Genomic DNA, 18,792 nt, shown 5'->3' on the forward strand with positions numbered 1-18,792 from the left:
TACTCCACCTAAAGATCTTTCACAAGACATTCCACCTCGCCACTCAACTCAGGTAAGATCCATTCTCACACATTTACTTTACTATCATTATTATACTACCCTTGCTACATTGCACGAGCCTCACACCTATCATGAAGCCTTCATTGGCCCTTTATGACAGATTGCAATGAAAGAAGAACTTGATGCATCATCTAAAAACCATACTTGGGATTTAGTAACTCTCCCCCTTAGGAAATTTGTGATTGGTTGTAAGTGGATCTACAAGATCAAGACTTACTCTGATGGGTCCATTAAGCACTATAAGGCTTGTCTTGTTGCAAAAGGTTTTATACAGGAGTATGTGATTGATTATGAAGATACCTTTACTCCAGTTGCTTATATTTCATTTGTTCGTGCCCTCTTAACTGTTGGCGCTACTAGTAAATGGGACCTTTTTTAGATAGATGTCAAAAATGCCTTCCCTAATAGGGATTAAAGTGAATAAGTTTATATGCAACCTCCTCTTGGTCTCTTTGTTGAATTAAACAAGGTTTGTCGCCTTCAACGTGCACTTTCTGGCCTTAAAAAAGCTCCAAGAGCTTGGTTTGCCATGTTCAACTCCACCATCTTTCACTTGGGTTACACTGTCAGTCCTTATAATTTTGCCTTATTTCTTCATCGCACTAACAAAGGCGCCATTTTGCTTCTGTTATATGTGGATGATATGATCATAATTGGTGATGACCTCAGTGGCATTCAAGAACTCAAGAATTTTCTCAGTCAATAGTTTAAGATGAAAGATCTTGGACATCTCAGCTATTTCTTGGGTCTTGGAAATCACCCATTCCACAGATGGTGTTTATATTTCTCAAGCTAAGTATGCTTCTGAACTTTTGTCTCGAGCTGGACTCATTGATAGCAAGACTATTGACATTCTGGTTAAACTTAATGCGCATTTGACTTCCTTAGGGGGAAACCATTATCTAATCATTTTTTTACAGATAATTGGTTGGTAGCCTAGTTTATCTCACTATCACTTGTCAAAATATTTCTTATGTTGTTCACCAGGTGAGCCAATATCTGTCTGCTCCATGATCGACTCACTATGCTGTTGTTCTATGCATTCTTCGATACCTGAAAGGCACAATCTTCCATGGCCTTTTCTACTCAGCTCAGTCTCTTCTTATTCTCCATGCATTCTCTGATCTGATTAGGCAGGAGATCCTACTGATCGTAGGTCCACCACTGGTTATTGATTTTCTTCTTGGTTCTTCTTTGATTTCTTGGCAAAGCAAGAAACAAACCCTTGTGGCCCACTCCAGTATTGAAGCAGAATATCATGCTCTTGTTGATACCACATCTGAGCTCCCTTGATTACGATGGCTTCTTAAGGACTTAGGTGTTTCCACATCCTCTACTACTCCTCTTTATTGTGACAATCTCAGTGCCATTCATATTGCTCACAGTGATATCTTCCATAAACGGACTAAACACATCAAGATCGATTGTCATTTTATCCGTTATCATCTTGTCCATGGTGCTCTCAAGCTATTCTCGGTTTACTCTAAAGATCAACTTGCAGATATCCACCAAGTCACATCCTAAGGGACGCCTTCGTGCTTTAGTTGACAACTTTAAGTTGGTCTCACACCCACCCTAAGTTTGAGGGGGGCTGTTAACATGTATTGGGTTATGGGCTTTAGGCCCACCTTGTTTACTTGTATAGTACACATACTTGTACTACAGTTTTACTTCTACTACACACATCTACCTCCTATATAAAGGCACTCATGCATATTCTATTATTTTGATAAATACAATAAATTCATTCAGTATTTCTAACATTTGTAAAGTTTATGGACCAAAATATTATTTTACCATTTTATTCCAATGAACTAAAATGCTACTTTCAGTATTATACTAAGGAAATGTCAAAAAACCCATTCCTTTCTAGCTCCAAATGAAAGAAATGTCACTATTTTTTGTCCTATGACTTCTTTTGATTTGTTTTATGAAAAAAAATAAGAAACTTACCTTAATAGAGCCATGAAGAACACCATGAACTTCTTCTAGCACATGCTTATGCAAATCTGCAATAGTACCCAAACTTTAAAATTAGACTGTTTTTTTATTTAAAATATAAATACGTGGATGAGTTTAAAATTATTCAATACCAAAATTTAATTGATCCAATGCTCTACATAAACTCATCAAGAATACATCCTATTTACTTTAAAAATAAAAAATAAAAACTAGCTTACTTGATTTGGTATTAAGTTTATCTGGGGTGAAATACTTTTGAAGTTTTATATTAAATAGATTGTGTGTGTTTATGAAAAGTGAAACTGTATTTTGCTTTTAGGAAATTTATCTGAACTAGGGTTGGAGGAGAAAGAAGAAAAGAGAATGAAATAAATTGAAACACAAATCAAATACAGGCATACCTTAATGAAACGATATTGATTCACTACATGTCTTCAATGCTCCATTGAGAAATCGAGGGATTGTTATCATTTAATGCATATGGTGATAGTTGGATAGTGTTTATTTCCAATATCTGAAGAGGATCGGATCAGAGGTTAGAGCTGGAGAGAGGAAAATTGGTGTATAAACATTAACATTATTGTATTTGGGTAGAAGTAGGTTATTGTGTTTAGATAGTAATATAATCAAAACTTTACCGGTACCGATTCCAACTTTTAGTATATAGTAGTATATGATTTTAGTTAATTATTAAATTAAATATAATGTTATTGCAATCCAACTTTTGGTTGAACCTTAGTATAATTTTAAAACCTTGATGTGAGAGACCTCGCCCGTGAGTGCCCCTCAAAAAAGAGAGAGAGATTTTTGTGGTGTGTTTTTTGGGGCACCTCTTTTTTTGGGTAAATGGTGTGAAGTCACCACTTATTTTTATGTACAAAAAATAAGAAAAACTAATATACAAATACATGACTAAACTGTTTCGTTTCATTGATTGAATAAAAAAAATACAAATTTGAAAATTTGAACTTTAAATGACTTTGGGTCTTAGTTACAATCTACCAAATATATATAGTTTTTGTCTTTAGTTATAATCAACCCAAAATAAAAACAAAGATAAAGCTAGATTTACTTAACCAAAAAATCTAAATCTGGAAGCTATGTTACGGAATGGGAAGGTGTTAGACACTATTCCGCCCAAACAAAATCTGGTCTTCTAAACTCTTGTGACCAATGTACCATTATATGCATGTCATGAATGATATGTTGAACATGTGAAATAAACTAAACAACACAAAACCATTTATGAATGTATCCTCTTTTGTTTAATAAATTCATATATGTTTTAATGATTAGAAAAAAACTGATTTTGATTTATAAAAAATCAAATCTGTTTTGTATGTGTAAAAAATGATTTTTGAAGAAAAAATTCAAATCTATTTTTTTTTATTTGAAAAAAACACTAAGTCTTATTGGTTTGTTAAAAAAATTCAGATTTGTTTTTAAGAGATAAAAAAAATGGTTTTGAGTTTTGTAAAAGATTAGATTTGTTTTTGTGATGAAAACAAAAAGGTTTTTTATATAACAAAAAAAATCAGATTTGTTTTTATCTTTGAAAAAGATATGTTTTTTTTTTATGTAGAGAATTTCATTCACAAAATAATTTCATGCTACATGACTCAAACAAAACAAACAACAAAACAACAATTCATGATCTCTTTCTTTATTTCAAAAATTTGCATGCATTAAAAAATCATATCTGTATCAAAAAAAGATTTGAAAAAAAATGTTTTTATCTTAAGAAAAATTCAGATCTATATTTAAGGAAGATGTAGATCCATTTTTATTTTAAAGAAAAATTTAGATCTACATCTAAGAAGATGTAGATCCATTTTATTTTGAAGAAAAATTAGTTTAGTACATGCAGATCTCTAAAACTAAGAAACATATTATAGTAACAGTAGAAGAATCAAGAACATATTTTGATAATCTAAATTCACAAATCAGAATATGAATATTTAGAACAAGAAAGCATGCACCATCATGATTATGATTAGAGAAACACAAAAACAAAAGGGTTAAAAAGCAACCTCTTGCATGAGCACCCTTTTACTTGAGAGGATGGTTTAGGGTTCAAAGCAACTTATTCAGTTCTCTTTGCAACCTAAAAACCCCAATTCTTGTAGCAAATCTCAGAAAGGATCCACTAATATCAATAATTTGTAAATCTCAAAACATATGCCTTTCAGAGTGTAAAAACAAAGGTGCTGAATTATGAGACCCAGACCCTATTTATAAAGACCAGAAATCTCTAAAAAATAGGCACGGACGATTAGGATGTGAATTCGGACTCATCCTTTTGGGAAAATGTTGAAAATGGTGTGTCTTATCGTCACCCGAAGGCCATTGGGCCAAAGCCTAAAGAGGGGCAATTCGGCACTGTCAAATTGCCGTTCGATACTCCAAAAGTATCGAATTGGCTCTTGGATGTTGAACGTACTTCCTTGTTCAAGTTCCATTTGGACTCTCCTTCTAGGGTTTTTTGACTGGTCCTTATATCTAGACGTGTTTTCATCCTTTGTCCATGATTTTTTTTATCTCTTTTGTAGATAATTTAGGTTTTTTAAGAACAATTATCTTGTGGATAAATTCCTTAAAATAAATCTTGATAAAATTCAGATTATCCACAATTTTATTGTTATCCAATCATCCATTTTATTCCTATGCATGCATTCCTAATTTTAAACATTAATTATCAACCAATTATAAATTATTTAATTAATTTTAATTGTTTGACTAATTAGAATTAATATAAATTAATCATGTGTGGTCAACTCTTCCTAAACACAATGCATATGGACCGTGCAAACTTGATCATGCGATATCTTTCGACCTGATGGATCAATTTAGAAACTGGACACACCGTTGCAATCGCTAGAATCTCAAGATCATTTTTATGATATGCAATGAATGAATTGATGCATGCAATGCAAGAACAAATTGATGTATGTGATGCAAAAACAAATGATGCATGTAATGCAAGAACAAATGATTTTTTTTTTTGGTACATGGATGGTCACTCCAGTCATTTTCCTTGATTAAATCATGAGTGCAAAATCGGGTGTCTACACTTGAACCTCTCCATTTTTAAATTCTTGAAACAATTCAGTTTTGAAAACCTTGATTGGAACAATGTATGTATATTTGTCAAGTAATTGTATTTTTGCATATAAATATAGATTGAGAGTGTGAAGGAGAAATAGGAGGATTGTCAAATAGAATATGACGAGAGGTATATAAATGAGAAGTAGCTAGAAATATATCTAAGATAACCTTTGGAATCTGAGGTATAGCCAAGAAAACACATTGTTTTGTCCAAGGTTGTACCTTGTGAGTATTGTATGAAGAAGTGTGTACGAAATATATTAACAAACTTAGAGAAAAAAGTAATTGCGTGTGGAATCATATAGTTTTCCCGCGGAGAAATAATTTAAAGAGTGAGGGTAGGTAAACAATTGACGAGGTACATAGCAATATCTAATGGAAAATGCGTAAGTATTGGATATTATGTTTCTGTTTTCTTTTGGCGATGCCGTTTTGTTGAGGTGTCAGGCGTGTGAGTACAAGTAAGTTGGTGAGTGACACCAGAATACAGTGACAGTCATTTCACTATAAGATAAAGACTTTCCAAAGCCTTGGAGGAACATAGGCATAGCCTTTCACTTCAAACTTTCTATTTTGTCGTAAATACTTACAGATCCAAGTGCTCACCTCTCTTGCATTCTTTACATAACATCACATAAATATAGTTGCAAAGTTCAGCTCTATCCGATGCGGCAGAGCATCTTCAACAGCTTCTCTATTTTTATTTTTATTTTTTATTGTTTGGACAATAAACAGTGACATTTACTTTTTACCTACCTACTTTTTCAAATATATCTTTCAACAGATTCTCTATCATTTCTCTATCTCATTTAAATATTATTTCTTCATTCATTATTTATTCATTATTTAACACACGTATCCCCATACCCCATCCCCACTCCTTTATTTGCTAATTTTTTATTCTGTTTTATTCTTTTGCTAAGGAATAGTAGCACATCATGTTTGGGGAATGACTGTTCATTAGCAAAAAACTTTTAGAGTTTTAAAGAAGCTATTAGAAGACTATTTTATGGTTAGAATCTTTAAAATAAAGATGGTTTTGTGTTTGCCGATGCTATTGGAGATGCTCTTATCTCTCTCACTGTAGTGTAGCACAGCCTTGATATAATGTTTTCCTCTTTTCTTCTTCTGGTGTTTTGAGTATCAATGTGAGTTCATGTCCATGTCCATCCCATACACCTGCAATAAGTTTTTGTACGACTTCCCCAGCATTATATTTAATTATTTATCCATAATATTTTTGAAGTTTTATTTTTTTGAAGTTAAAATAGTGACAATCATTGTTCCAACAAAAATACAATTTACTGGTATTTGTTAAAAACAAGGAAAATACACTTATTAAGAACACAACTTTATATTGTACCAAGCATGTCTCATTTAAATATCCCTGTTAATTTTACCTCCAATTCCCATCCCAAAAAAAATTGGTATTTATTATTTAGGTCCAGTTGAATTTTTTTCTCAAATCCATGTTTTATTAACAAATGGGCTTGCAGAATTTGTTTTAACTCTAGGCCCATTACCAATGTCCTTACTGTCAAAAATTTAAACTGGCCATTTTCCAAAATGTAATAAAGACCCAACTTTCCAAACCGAACAACCAAATGGGCTAAAAGTATACGTTCAGTCGCCGAGGCCCATTTCTGTAGATTGGTAATCATGAAGAAGAAGACCAAAAAACGTCAACGGTCCCTTATCCCTCATGTGGAAAATAAGGTAAAAATGTAATTGGGCGATCCTCCTCCACTCGCATGTGCAAAACCAGGAGATCTCACGTGCGAGAGATCCAAAAATCCACTCACACGCTCACAAACAAACCACTGTTCTGCACGGTAGTAGGGTAGCAGTAGGCAAGTTGCCAAATACCCAATTCAAAGCCGGAAAAACGGAAAGAACTTGTTCGTCTCATTCATACAAGCAGCATAGCATAACAACCACCACCGCAACGCAAGGAAGGGCGTGACCTGAGATCTCAATTTTCGCTCTCATACTCTCTCATACGCTCTCACTATGTGGCGGAGACTCCTCTCTTCCAATCTCAAAACCCTAGCCGCCGCCCGATCCACCCCCATACACACCCGATCCCTCATTTCCCCTTACGCCTCCGCTTCTCTCTTCAACCTCCGCCATTTCACTGCTGATTCCGGTACTAGACCTTTCACTCTAGCCTCTCTCATTTTTTTTTGTACCTTAGTCTGTGTGTGATTGATTTGGTTCTCTTTTTCTTCTTTCTGTTTTTTTGTGCAGCTGATGGTGCGGTAAAGAAGAGAGTTGAAGATGTAATGCCCATTGCCACTGGACACGAGCGTGAGGAGCTTGAAGCCGAGCGTCAGGTCTTTTCTCTGATTCCATCTCATTGCTTAACCGTTTCTTTATCTAACGTCCTGTTTGCTTGCTGTGAAAAAATAAAATAATATTAGCATATGATTAAGACTTAAATGAATACTTTTTTGAAATTTTGGTTTAAATTTGATTCTGGACCGAGTGAGAGTGGAATTGATTGGTTTTGGTTTTGGTTTTGGTTTTGGTTGTGTAGGGAAAGAAAATTCTTGATATTAATTATCCAGTCGGTCCTTTCAACACTAAGGTTAGTACTTAATGCATTGCTTAACTTGTCAAAATGATGTTTCTGCGTGTGTTGATTGGTAACATTCATTGCTTGTGGCTCAATGATACCACTCAAACAGTGTTCTTTATAAAAAGAATAACTAAGGCTTTTACATTCTCCAAGTACACTGATTCCTCACCCTTGATAATGTCTGCAATAGGCATAACAGGACTAAGTTCCAAGCACAGATGAATACTTCCCAAAACATAGCTAAACGACACTTGTGGACGTACCCATTGAACCCCAAATGCACAAATGATAACAGACGATTGATAAATTAAAATTCATGGATTCAAACTAGTGTTTTAAGGCATAGATTTTAAGGAATCTGTTATGAATCAGAAATGCTTTTGTCTAACTTTTGCTTTATATTTTCTCTCTCTCTATCTCTTCTTACCTCATTTCTGTTGTATGCTTATCATCTGATACTCCTTCATTGTTTATGATTCCTCTGGTTAAATTATATAACATATGAAAAAAGGGTGTTAGCTTATAGTTTGGCCATTGCTTCAAACCATCATTGTATAGTTCTTGCAAAAAAAATAAATTTTAAAGGTCAAAGGTAGGAATATCGCAATATTTTTTTTTTTTTTTTGAGGGGGAAATAAACTGAATTTTATTAATGTAACCGTGCTAAATCAGCTTGTACAGTAGGAAGAATGTGTGATGGAACATCCTCCATCCACACTAAAAAATCTGGTATGCTTAGTGCATATTTAGCCAGACTATGAGCTTCAGCATTGCCATCTCTTTTAGTATGAGAAAATAGCAATTCATCAAAGTTTTGGGAAAACCTTCTGACATCCTCAAGCAGTAAACCCGTAGGTGTTAGGGGCTGTATATTCTCTCGCAAAGCTTGTATCACTTCCATTGAATCTCCCTCCAAAATAACGCTCCGAAAACCAAGATCTGTTGCAAGGGATAGTGTCGTTGCTGCTGCTAAGGATTCAATCTCCACTGCCTTGTAAGGTTGGTGTCTTATCTTTGCACATGAGGCTAGCACCAAGCCATTTACATCACGAACCATTACACCTATACCAGCCTTCTTCTCTTTTGGACTCGTCACTCCATCAAAATTTATTTTCACCACGTCCATTGGAGGAGGAAGCCACTGGTTTTGTGCTGATTGGACTGCTCGTTGCCTCTGACTCTCCAGCCCCTGTCTTGTCATGTTAAACTCGTCCAACCTGATTCTTGCAGCATTGGCAATCTGATGAAGGTCACTAGCAGAAGCTTGCACCCGAGCCTGGTTTCCTTGATTCCAAACTGACCATGCGGTGATTGCAAAAAGATCCAGCTGCTTACCCTCTGCTGTTATCCATGAAATCAGGTCTTTAAAGTCTGCAAAACTGACAGAATTTTGGAACTCCCATAAAGCTTGATCTGCCCAGACAGTGTCAAGCTCGGTGCAAGTCCACAAAGCATGGAGTGGGTCTTCAACATCAGCTTGGCAATGGTCACAGATTGAATTACCAATGATTGTGCATCTCATCAAGGCTTGTTTCGTCGGCATGGCGTTTCGGCAAGCTCTCCATACAAAGTACAAACATCTTAACCTTCTGCGGTACTTGCATCAACCAAATAGCTTTCCACACATTTTTGTCTCGAAGAGGAGGAACCTGGTTACTGGCTTCCATTTCAGCTTCTTCTTTGAGGAATCGGTAACCCGATTTGCATGTAAAGACACCATTGTTTGTGTACGGCCAGAACATCACATCCTCTGCTTCCACAATACTCAACGGCATTGACTTGATTAATTCAGCATCTTCCTCCACGAATAACCCATCCACCAAATCTGCCCTCCACCGCCTTGTAGTTTGATCAATCAAGCAGGACACAGTAGCATTTTCGAAGTCTTGTATGGGACATATTGGGAGGTTTGTTGGGTGTTTTCTAGGCAGCCACTGCTGCTGCCAAATATTTATATTTTCTCCATTTCCTACCCTCCATTTTGCACCCCTTTGAAGAATATCCCTTCCTCTCAGAATACTCTTCCACGCATAGGATCCCATTCTTGAGTCGGCTGCTTCCATGATTGTAGAGTTTGGGAAAAAACGAGCCTTAAACACCTTATAGAATAGAGATGTTTTGTTGTGCAGGAGACGCTATGCTTGCTTTGCTAGTAGAGAGTCATTGTATAGTGCTAAATCTCTAAAACCCATTCCACCCACTATTTTGGATTTTGTCATATCCTCCTACTTAATCCAATGAATTTTTCTACGGTTGCCTCGTTGACTCCACCAAATTTTTTTAATTAGGGCTTCAATTTCATGGCACAATCCAATGGGTAATTTTAAACAACCCATTGTGTAGGTAGGGATAGTTTGTATGACTAACTTTAGTAACATTTCCCTACCTGCTTGAGAGAGCAATTTACCCTCCTATCCTTGTAACTTCTTCCATATTTTCTCCTTGATGTAGTTGAAGCTTGCCTTTTTCCTTTTTCCTTTTTCCGACAAAGGAAGGAAGACCCAAGTACATATTGCATGATTTCCAGAACACCGAAAGCCACCTTTATTTCATGTTTCATTTCTCTTGGGTGCACTTGCTAAAGATTAATGTCGTTTTGCTTCTATTGATTTTTTGCCCCGATGCTTCTTCATACATATTCAAAATTTCTAGCACCTTGCCACATTCTTCTATGGTTGCCCTGCAAAAGAGAAGACTATCATATGCAAAAAGCAAATGGGTTAGTTTGGGCCCTCTCCTACATAGTGAAAAACCATGTATTTCTCCATTATTGTCAGCTCTCTTGATTAGCCCATTTCGGCCTTCAGTACAAAGCAGAAAAAGAAAAGGTGATAGTGGGTCACCTTGTCTTATCTCACGGGTAGGTTGTATCATCCCACAAGGCTCTCCATTCACCAACACTGAATACGAAACAGTTTTTACACACCCCATTATCAATTGGATCCACCTTTCATTGAAACCCATTTGCCTCATCAATTTTTCCAAGAAACCCCAATCCACCCAATCATAAGCCTTACTCATGTCCAATTTGATAGCCATAAAACCATGAGTATTTGGCTTAAAATTTTGCAAACTATGAAGGGTTTCAAAAGCTATGAGGATATTGTCAGAAATTAGTCTATCCTTTGTGAAAGCTGATTGGTGTTCAGTTATAATAGAGGGTAATAATTTTTTCAACCAGTTGGCCAAAACTTTGGAGTAGATTTTGTATAGCATGTTGCAAAGACTAATTGGGCGGAATTGATGAGCATATTCTGGCTTATTTGTTTTAGGAATGAGAGTAATAAAAGTGTGGTTAAGGGGGGAAGGTAGGGTACCTGAGTTCAACCATGCCAGAATGGAGGTAGTGACATCCTTCCTCACTGTGCCCCAAAAATGCTGGTAGAAGAGTGGAGGCATTCCATCGGGTCCAAGAGCTTTAAGTGGTGCCATTTGGTGTAAAGCCTCCTTCACTTCTTTTTCATCAAATTCTTTACTTAGAGCAGCATTCATCTCTTCATCAATAATAGTAGGTACACATGATAATACATCTTGGGGCATAATGTGGTCAGTTGAGGTAAATAAGTTTTTGAAATAATTTACCATAATTGTGGATATATCATTCGGTTGGTCCCTCCATCTATCCTCCTCATCCCTAATTCCCTCAATCATATTTTTCCTATATCTCCTTGTAGCACAACTGTGAAAATATTTGGTATTTCTATCCCCTTGCTGTGCCCATTGTACCCTTGATCTTTGGGCCTACATAATAGCTTCTCTCTCCAACAACACCTCAATCTCCTTTTTAATTGCCTAATCCGATGGTTGTTCCCACTAGCTATGGCTTCAGTTCGGCCTTAGCTAGATTCTTCTTCAACCGATCCAATTCCTTTCTCACACCACCAAAAACATTTTTGTTCCATGACCCTAAATCTTTCCCACACTTGTCTACTTTGGCCAGAATAGAATCAGCAAACCCGAGATCCCCAACACTAGTCCATGCTGCCTGCACCACTTCCTCACACCCCAAATGTGACAGCCACATCTCTTCAAATCGAAATAATTTTTTCCGGGTAGAAGGATCAATACCCGAAAAAACAATATGAAGAGGGCTATGATTTGATGAATCATAGCGAAGATGATACACCTTTGTTCCCGGAAACTTCAAAAACCAACTATTTGTTGCCAAACATCTATCCAATCTTTCCCATATTGAATTACTATTTTCGAAGTGTCTACTCCATGTATATTTTGGACCTAGAAAACCCAAATCCATAAAGCCGCACTCATCAATCACATCTCTGAATTGTTGCATCTGGTTATGGGATCGAGTTGCTCCTCCCAATTTTTCATCATGTCTAACAATTTCATTAAAATCGCCACAACACAGCCATGGCTTCTCCGGATTTGAATTCAACCTCCTAAGCTTATCCCAAGCTTCAACTCGCCTTGCTGTTTTCGACTCACCATAAAAACCGGTTAAACGCCATTCACTTTCCAAACCTTTATCAATAACAGCATCAATAAAATTTTTATCTGATCCTTCTATAGTCAAATTGATCGTAGACCTCCAATAAAGAACCAAACCACCATTGCGCCCCACTTTAGGCACCACCCAACAATGATCAAAATTAATACTATTCTGAATGAACTCTAGCCTTGCTTCATCTATAAGAATTTCGGCTAAATACACCACAAAGGGATCTTTTGCCCGTACTAATTCCATGAGCTCTCTTCTTATATGTAAGTTCACAAGCCCACGACAGTTCCATGCTAAGCAACTCATTGCTGTTGGCGGAGGTTGACAGTCAGCCTCCGCCAATAAAGAAATTGTTTGCTCGTCATTTTGGAGAACCTGGATGCGTTTAGAAGGCACCTCAAGTAGATGCTCTGTTTTATCTGCTACTTTTTTTTTACCCGAAATATTCTGCCTCGCACTTGATACAACTGGACTATGCAATCTGTTTTTGTGTGTCCAGGTCCGAGGGCTGCGTACTACTTCCTCATGAGTCGGTGAAGCCCTAGGTGAAACCTGATCAGCACGTGAGTTGATAAGTTGCTTCTTAGTGTGATTTAATTGAGCACATGAGTTAGAGTCCCTGAGTAAGTCAACAGCTGAGTCACAAATCTTTTCCTTTCTTAACCTGTCATCAATATCTTCTTCAATATTTTCTGCTACCATTTGAGCATCCTTAGGACTCAATTCTGCTACTATATCGGGATTAGCTGGATATGATTGAGGGATTTCCGTTTCAGTTGAGCTATTCACTCCAGCCAGACCGTTGTGCATTAATGGTGAATTTATGTGCCCCCCGTAACGTCCATCACCGTTACTTGCCTGCTCCGTTCCTGTTTCTCTTCCTTGCTGCGGTGGCTTGCCTGAGTTTTGGCCAGCCGCGGTGTTAGGGCTGGTTTTCTTCTTCTCTGCATGATACCCTGCAACCTTAAGAACATTCCTCTTTGAAGGGGTAAACAGTGGTGCTCTCAGCTGTGGGCCGAACTCCCTCTGAAGAGAGAGATGTGCTTAAACATTTGATGGCATTGAGCTTTCTTTGCTTAGTTGAGGCTTTATTTCTTGAAATATCTTTCTGAGTGGATGAGGGCTTGCAGTGGTTCCTCTTTTCTTCTTTGTTTCGTTCTATAAATTATTAGATTTTGATTTATCAGAATTTCTCTTGTATGCTGCCAGTTTACTTGGGCCAGTCTCCATTCTATCTTGTAAAATTTTATAAGAAATGTCTCTTTTCATCTATTATGAGATGGAACCATTCATATGCTTAGTAGAAGAAAGTTGAAATGGTGACTTGTCATGAAAGCTGAAAAATGATATCATATCATCTTCTTGCTGACTAGAACAACTTCAATGGTTTCATTCAGAATTATAGTTCTATATTTTCACATCCTTATGATTTTTCAATGGATAATAATCTATCTTCATGAAGAGAGAAACGAAGCCTTTACTTTTACTCAATGTGGATAATAATCTATCTATAGTATCTACATTTTTAGTCAATGTGGATAAGGACTACTTGTTGAAATGACTCTGAAGTTGTTATTACTTATTACTATGCCTTCTTGTGAGAAACTAATTTATCTTTGGTTTTTTGCCTAAATCTATAATAATTTTCGCAACAGGATTTCATCTGTTTAATATATGTATATTTTCTTTCTGTTTTTGGCCTGTAGGAAGAACCTGCAATTATTAAGTCCTACTATGACAAGAGAATAGTTGGATGCCCTGGTGGTGAAGGCGGTGGGTACCTCTTTATCTTTCTCTATTTTTACTGTTCTCGTGGATGGGCATACATACTTCTCCCTTTATAGAAAAATAAATATGTATCATTTTATTAATGCTTGTGTGATTTTCTTGCTTTTGAATGGCAGAGGATGAACATGATGTTGTCTGGTTTTGGCTGGAGAAAGGCAAGCCACATGAATGTCCAGTGTGTACACAGTACTTTGAGGTAAGTAAATGGTTAAACTTGGATTGACTGTTTATTGCTAAGACCTAATCTGGAGTAACTTGTCAAAACCAAAAAATAGGGTCTGATCTGGAGTGCATGGAGGTGATTCGAAATTTGAACAAGTAGCTGTATGTCTAAATGTGGATCCGGGGCTAAATAGATAGACAGGGACACACACACAAAATACTTTAATGTACACAAGTTAGGATTCTTATACACAGCTAACCATTTACTTGGCAGATTATTCCACAAGCTGAGTCCCATAGGCTCATTATGACTATGGTTGGCCATCAACTTTGCTACAGTTAGTTTCACATACATGTCCTGAACAGGGCATGGCTAATCAATTAATATTATATTTTTTATGAATCAGTTTGCTCCGTGTTAAATACATAGATGACCCATATTTGAGCAAAGATTCACACTAATTGGTAATCTGGTTGAAACAGAGGCCAAAATATTTGCAACATTTAAGTCATTATCTTTGTGGAGGAAAAAAGAAAATTCAAGGTGTTGATTATAGCATGAGCATGCCGTCATCTAATCTGTTTTATATTCCATGCAGTTCCTCTCTTGGGGTTTCAAATTTGGCATATATTTCCGCTGGAACTTTGGTTCAAAAGTCAAATTGACTGTCCATTCTGCTAATTTAAAATTTTAGTCTCTAAAGTTACAAATATGACCAACTTGGTCCTTCCGTTACAGAAAATGTTGTCATGTGCATTATTCATGATAGCATACATACATACATACATACATATATACATATATATAATGTAATAAAAATTGCTTTTCTTTTTTAGTTTTTCTCCTCCTCTTTCACACTTGACCAGTTCTCTCTAAAAGACTCATACTCTTGCCTCACTTTTTTGGACTGCAATTTGGCCGCCATTGTGACCTAAAGGTGGTGTTTGGGTATATAATTCTTGTGGATGTTGTTGGGATTTGAAGTGGTTGGTTGGGCTTTAGGGAGCAGCAAATAGTGGCGGTGTTTGGTTTTTTTTGGTTTGTAGCAAAGATTGGAGGCTTGGGCAATTAGAATGGACTTGTGGGTGTTCAGCCATGGGTTAATTTGCATCAGGATTTGGCAATAGCATCAGTGATTTGGGTTCTGGGTGGTTGTTTATGGTTTTGGGTAAAGTATGGGTTTGATTCTCTGTTTGGAGTTCAGACAAGGGGTGCTGAGATTGAGTGAGCTAGCCAAACCCCTTGCCATGGGAGGTGACAAAAGGTACGTCTACCAAGGATGGTGGTTAGCTTGGACAAACGTTGGATTGGCAATGGGTGTAGTAGATTGCAATTTTTTCTAAAGGTGGTTTTCAGTTGTTTAGGCCATGGGGCTTAGCTTAGGTTATGTGGTGATTGGGGGGCATGGACTTCCACAATTTTTTATGGGAGTTGAAGCATTCTCATGACTGAGGTTAGTGGAGAGAAATTGTGGGGGTATGGAATAGCTGTGGTTCTTGGTAGCCTGGTAGCCAGCTATGAGTTTCAGAGTGGTGTTTTTTGTTAGGGGAGGCCGGAGGATGGATTGGGTGATACTAAGCGTGGTGGTTCTTGGCCACTGGGGAGAGAAATGTGTTTTCCATAGCTTCAGGAAATGTAACGGAAGGATCAATTTGGTTATTTCTGTAACTTTAGGTAATCAAATTTTCAATTTAGATGAACTGAGGGTTAGTTTGATTATGATCTAAAGTTCAGAGAGTCTTTCTGCATTTTCCCCTTTCCTTTATGAGATCAATGTGGATCGTTTGCAAGTCTTATAATTTTTATATGTAATAAATCATGTGACTTTCAAATAGTTGTGACCACTGATAATTCATGTGACCTTATGAATAGGCGTGTGACTGCTATATGATAGATTTATGACCTCAGATCATATTTGAATTAGTGGTTGTGATCGCATCTTTGCGGAGGCAATATTCTATCCTCTTATTAAGGATATCTTAAGTTGTATCAATAGCTTTTTAAAGACAATTATTGAATGAAATTCCAGCCAATGTGTCCTTTTCTCTACCCTTCTTTTATGGCCTGTTTGGATGTTTAAAAAAAGGAGGGAGAGTAGAGTAGAGGGAGGGAGAGAAATTTAAATCCTTGTTTGGAAGTTTTTTAAGGAAGGAGGGGAGGGATTTGGAGGGGTTTGGGGGGGTTTTAACTACCTTTAACCCCTCATTTTTAATTCTCCCAAATTGGAGAGATTTGGAGGGAGAGTAGAGTAGATAAATTATTGACCAAATGAATTCTCTAATTTACCCATTTTAAATTAACAAAATTACAAACCAATTAATCATAGACCAATGTTGCAATTTATTTTCAAATATGGGTAAATTTGTCTATTTAATCATTTCTTCTCCTCTTCATCCCAATTTTAAAAACATCCAAACAAGAGGAAGAGCTAATTACTCCCTTCCCCCTTACTAATTTTAAAAACATCCAAACAAGATGGAGGGTAATCATTTCACTCTACTCTCCTCCCCACTACTCTCCTCTCATCTACTCTCCTCCCTCTCTAAACTTCCAAACAGGCCATTAGGGATTGAATGTGGTTAAACTTTTCCATTCCATAGCTTAAATTTAACTCTCTGATTTCCCTTAATTTCTTTTATCATCTTCTAATGTGGCTTTATTCTCAAAATCATATACCGATTGAATTAGCAATTGTTGTGACTCAGTACAGAAAAAGTTAGTTGCTTTCAGCATTGCAGGATTTTTCCCTAATCATTCATCTGATGTTTCACAGCTGGAAGTGGTGGGACCTGGAGGACCTCCAGATGGACACGGCGATGATGATCATCATCACTAAATGCAGCCTTCAATTTTTCGTGCTGGAATAAAATTCAGGGAGATGACAAGACAATTTCCAGTATACACCACAGCTTTCAGAATTCAAAAGCTTTGTGTTCTGTTTGTTTTTGATTGGTCCTTAGTTTTTGTGGATGTTGCTTTCGCAACGTTTGAGATAGAATCCTTACTGTGATTATATAGACACAGGTTGGGTCATTTGTTGGAACTATGGATGTTGTTAGGATTTCTTATATGCATTGCCAAATAATTGATGCTACCAGATTCTTTTCCTTGAGTTGGAATAGTAGGACTTTTGTTTTTGTTTTTGTGTGTGTGTGTGGGTGTTTTTTTTTTTTTTTTTTTTTACGTCTAGCCTACAAAAAGGCATGCATCATCAAATAATAATAAAAACTCTCATTGTTGAGACGAATTTGGGAAAACACTAGCTTTGGGTGTAACATGAGTAATTTTTTTTTTTTCAATGAGTTAAATTCAAATTAATGACGCTAGATCTATAAATAATTCATGGACGTGACAGCATTCTTATTAATAAGAGCAGTACCACAAGCCCCCTCAAATTCTCAAGGGACGCCTTGGGTACATATTTTGCTATAACTTGCTTGGGTGTCTATTAGAATGGAGTACTTTAAGTGGACCTATGCCAAAGCGATGTCGCTAAAATAACTCAAACGAACACAAGAAATTTGACAAAATTTTTTACAATTGTTGATATTGTAGATTGTCAGTGGTAGGTACAAAAATTGCTATCAATGGTGGCTTTAGATGTGTACCAATGAAAATTTGTCGACCCAACCATTAAAATTGTGTATAGGACTGGAAGCAAGCCGAGTATTAAAAATTCAAGATTTTTCATTTAAATTTTTTTCTAACATTAGTCAAGCTTGAACTCATCATCAAACAAGATTTTTCGTTCAAGCTTGGCTCATTTTCTTGTCAAGCAAGTTTGAGCTTTTTCACAAACTACTTAATTAACTTATTATTTTCCTATATATTGTACAAACATGATTATAATTTTTTACCTCTTCAAGATTCTATGATTTTTTATTACAAATACACTATTTATATCATCAATATGCTACAAATAATAATTTAATATCATATGAACCTATAGTTAAATTTATACAATCTAATTTCAAGTTTATATAAATATATTTTTGGACAAGTGTACATATAAAAATGTAATATTATATATAGTTAAATAGAACTCTCATATTTATGAGCTTGTTCACAAACACATTATTATGTTTGAGTTTAACTCGATTAGTAATCAAACCTAAATTTAATATTTGAACTTGGCTTGTTTTCTAAATAAACGTACATGAACAAATGTTTTTTTCTCTAACTAAGTTCCAGTTGTTCATAAATAGCTTGTATCATTTACGACACTAATTTTGTATAAATGTAACATTGCTCCCAAAAAATAAAATCCATACATTTTCTGTGTAGACATGACACAGTCAAACCATGTAGCAGTAGCACCAAGGATTGTGACCAGGCCCACCACATTCTATGGCACTACTAGTACTACCAGATCCTTTGACCCGGACAACGATATATCGTCACCCGATGGAATAGGCTGCCTCGCCACCAACAATACGAATTGGGCCGAGCTGCTATGGAAAACAAATTTGGGGTAATTTTTTTAGACGAATAATTTCTTGGATTTCATTTCAATAAAGTATTTTCTTTTTAGACTTGAAATTTGAGTGAAAATTTATTTTAAAAAATCTAACTTGAAAGTGAATAAAGTCATGTGACACAGTGCTTGTAACTAGAACCTGTTTTGGAACATATCATTTTAATGATTGCTTGAATATCATGATAATTGAAGATTAAAAT

General features: G+C 36.2%; 1 protein-coding gene across 1 annotated transcript; it reads left to right on the forward strand.

Annotated features, from left to right (window-relative positions):
• Positions 1 to 6,876: 6,876 nt before the first annotated feature.
• On the forward strand, positions 6,877 to 17,252 carry LOC142633792 (cytochrome c oxidase subunit 5b-1, mitochondrial-like). Its single transcript, XM_075808041.1, has 6 exons — positions 6,877 to 7,273; positions 7,375 to 7,460; positions 7,664 to 7,714; positions 13,871 to 13,937; positions 14,069 to 14,148; positions 16,889 to 17,252. The coding sequence occupies exons 1-6, from the start codon at positions 7,138 to 7,140 to the stop codon at positions 16,949 to 16,951; spliced, it is 483 nt and encodes a 160-aa protein (XP_075664156.1). The 5' UTR covers positions 6,877 to 7,137; the 3' UTR covers positions 16,952 to 17,252.
• Positions 17,253 to 18,792: the final 1,540 nt, after the last annotated feature.

This window comes from Castanea sativa, chromosome 5 (assembly GCF_040712315.1).
Source record: "Castanea sativa cultivar Marrone di Chiusa Pesio chromosome 5, ASM4071231v1".
Taxonomy (NCBI): Eukaryota; Viridiplantae; Streptophyta; class Magnoliopsida; order Fagales; family Fagaceae; genus Castanea; species Castanea sativa.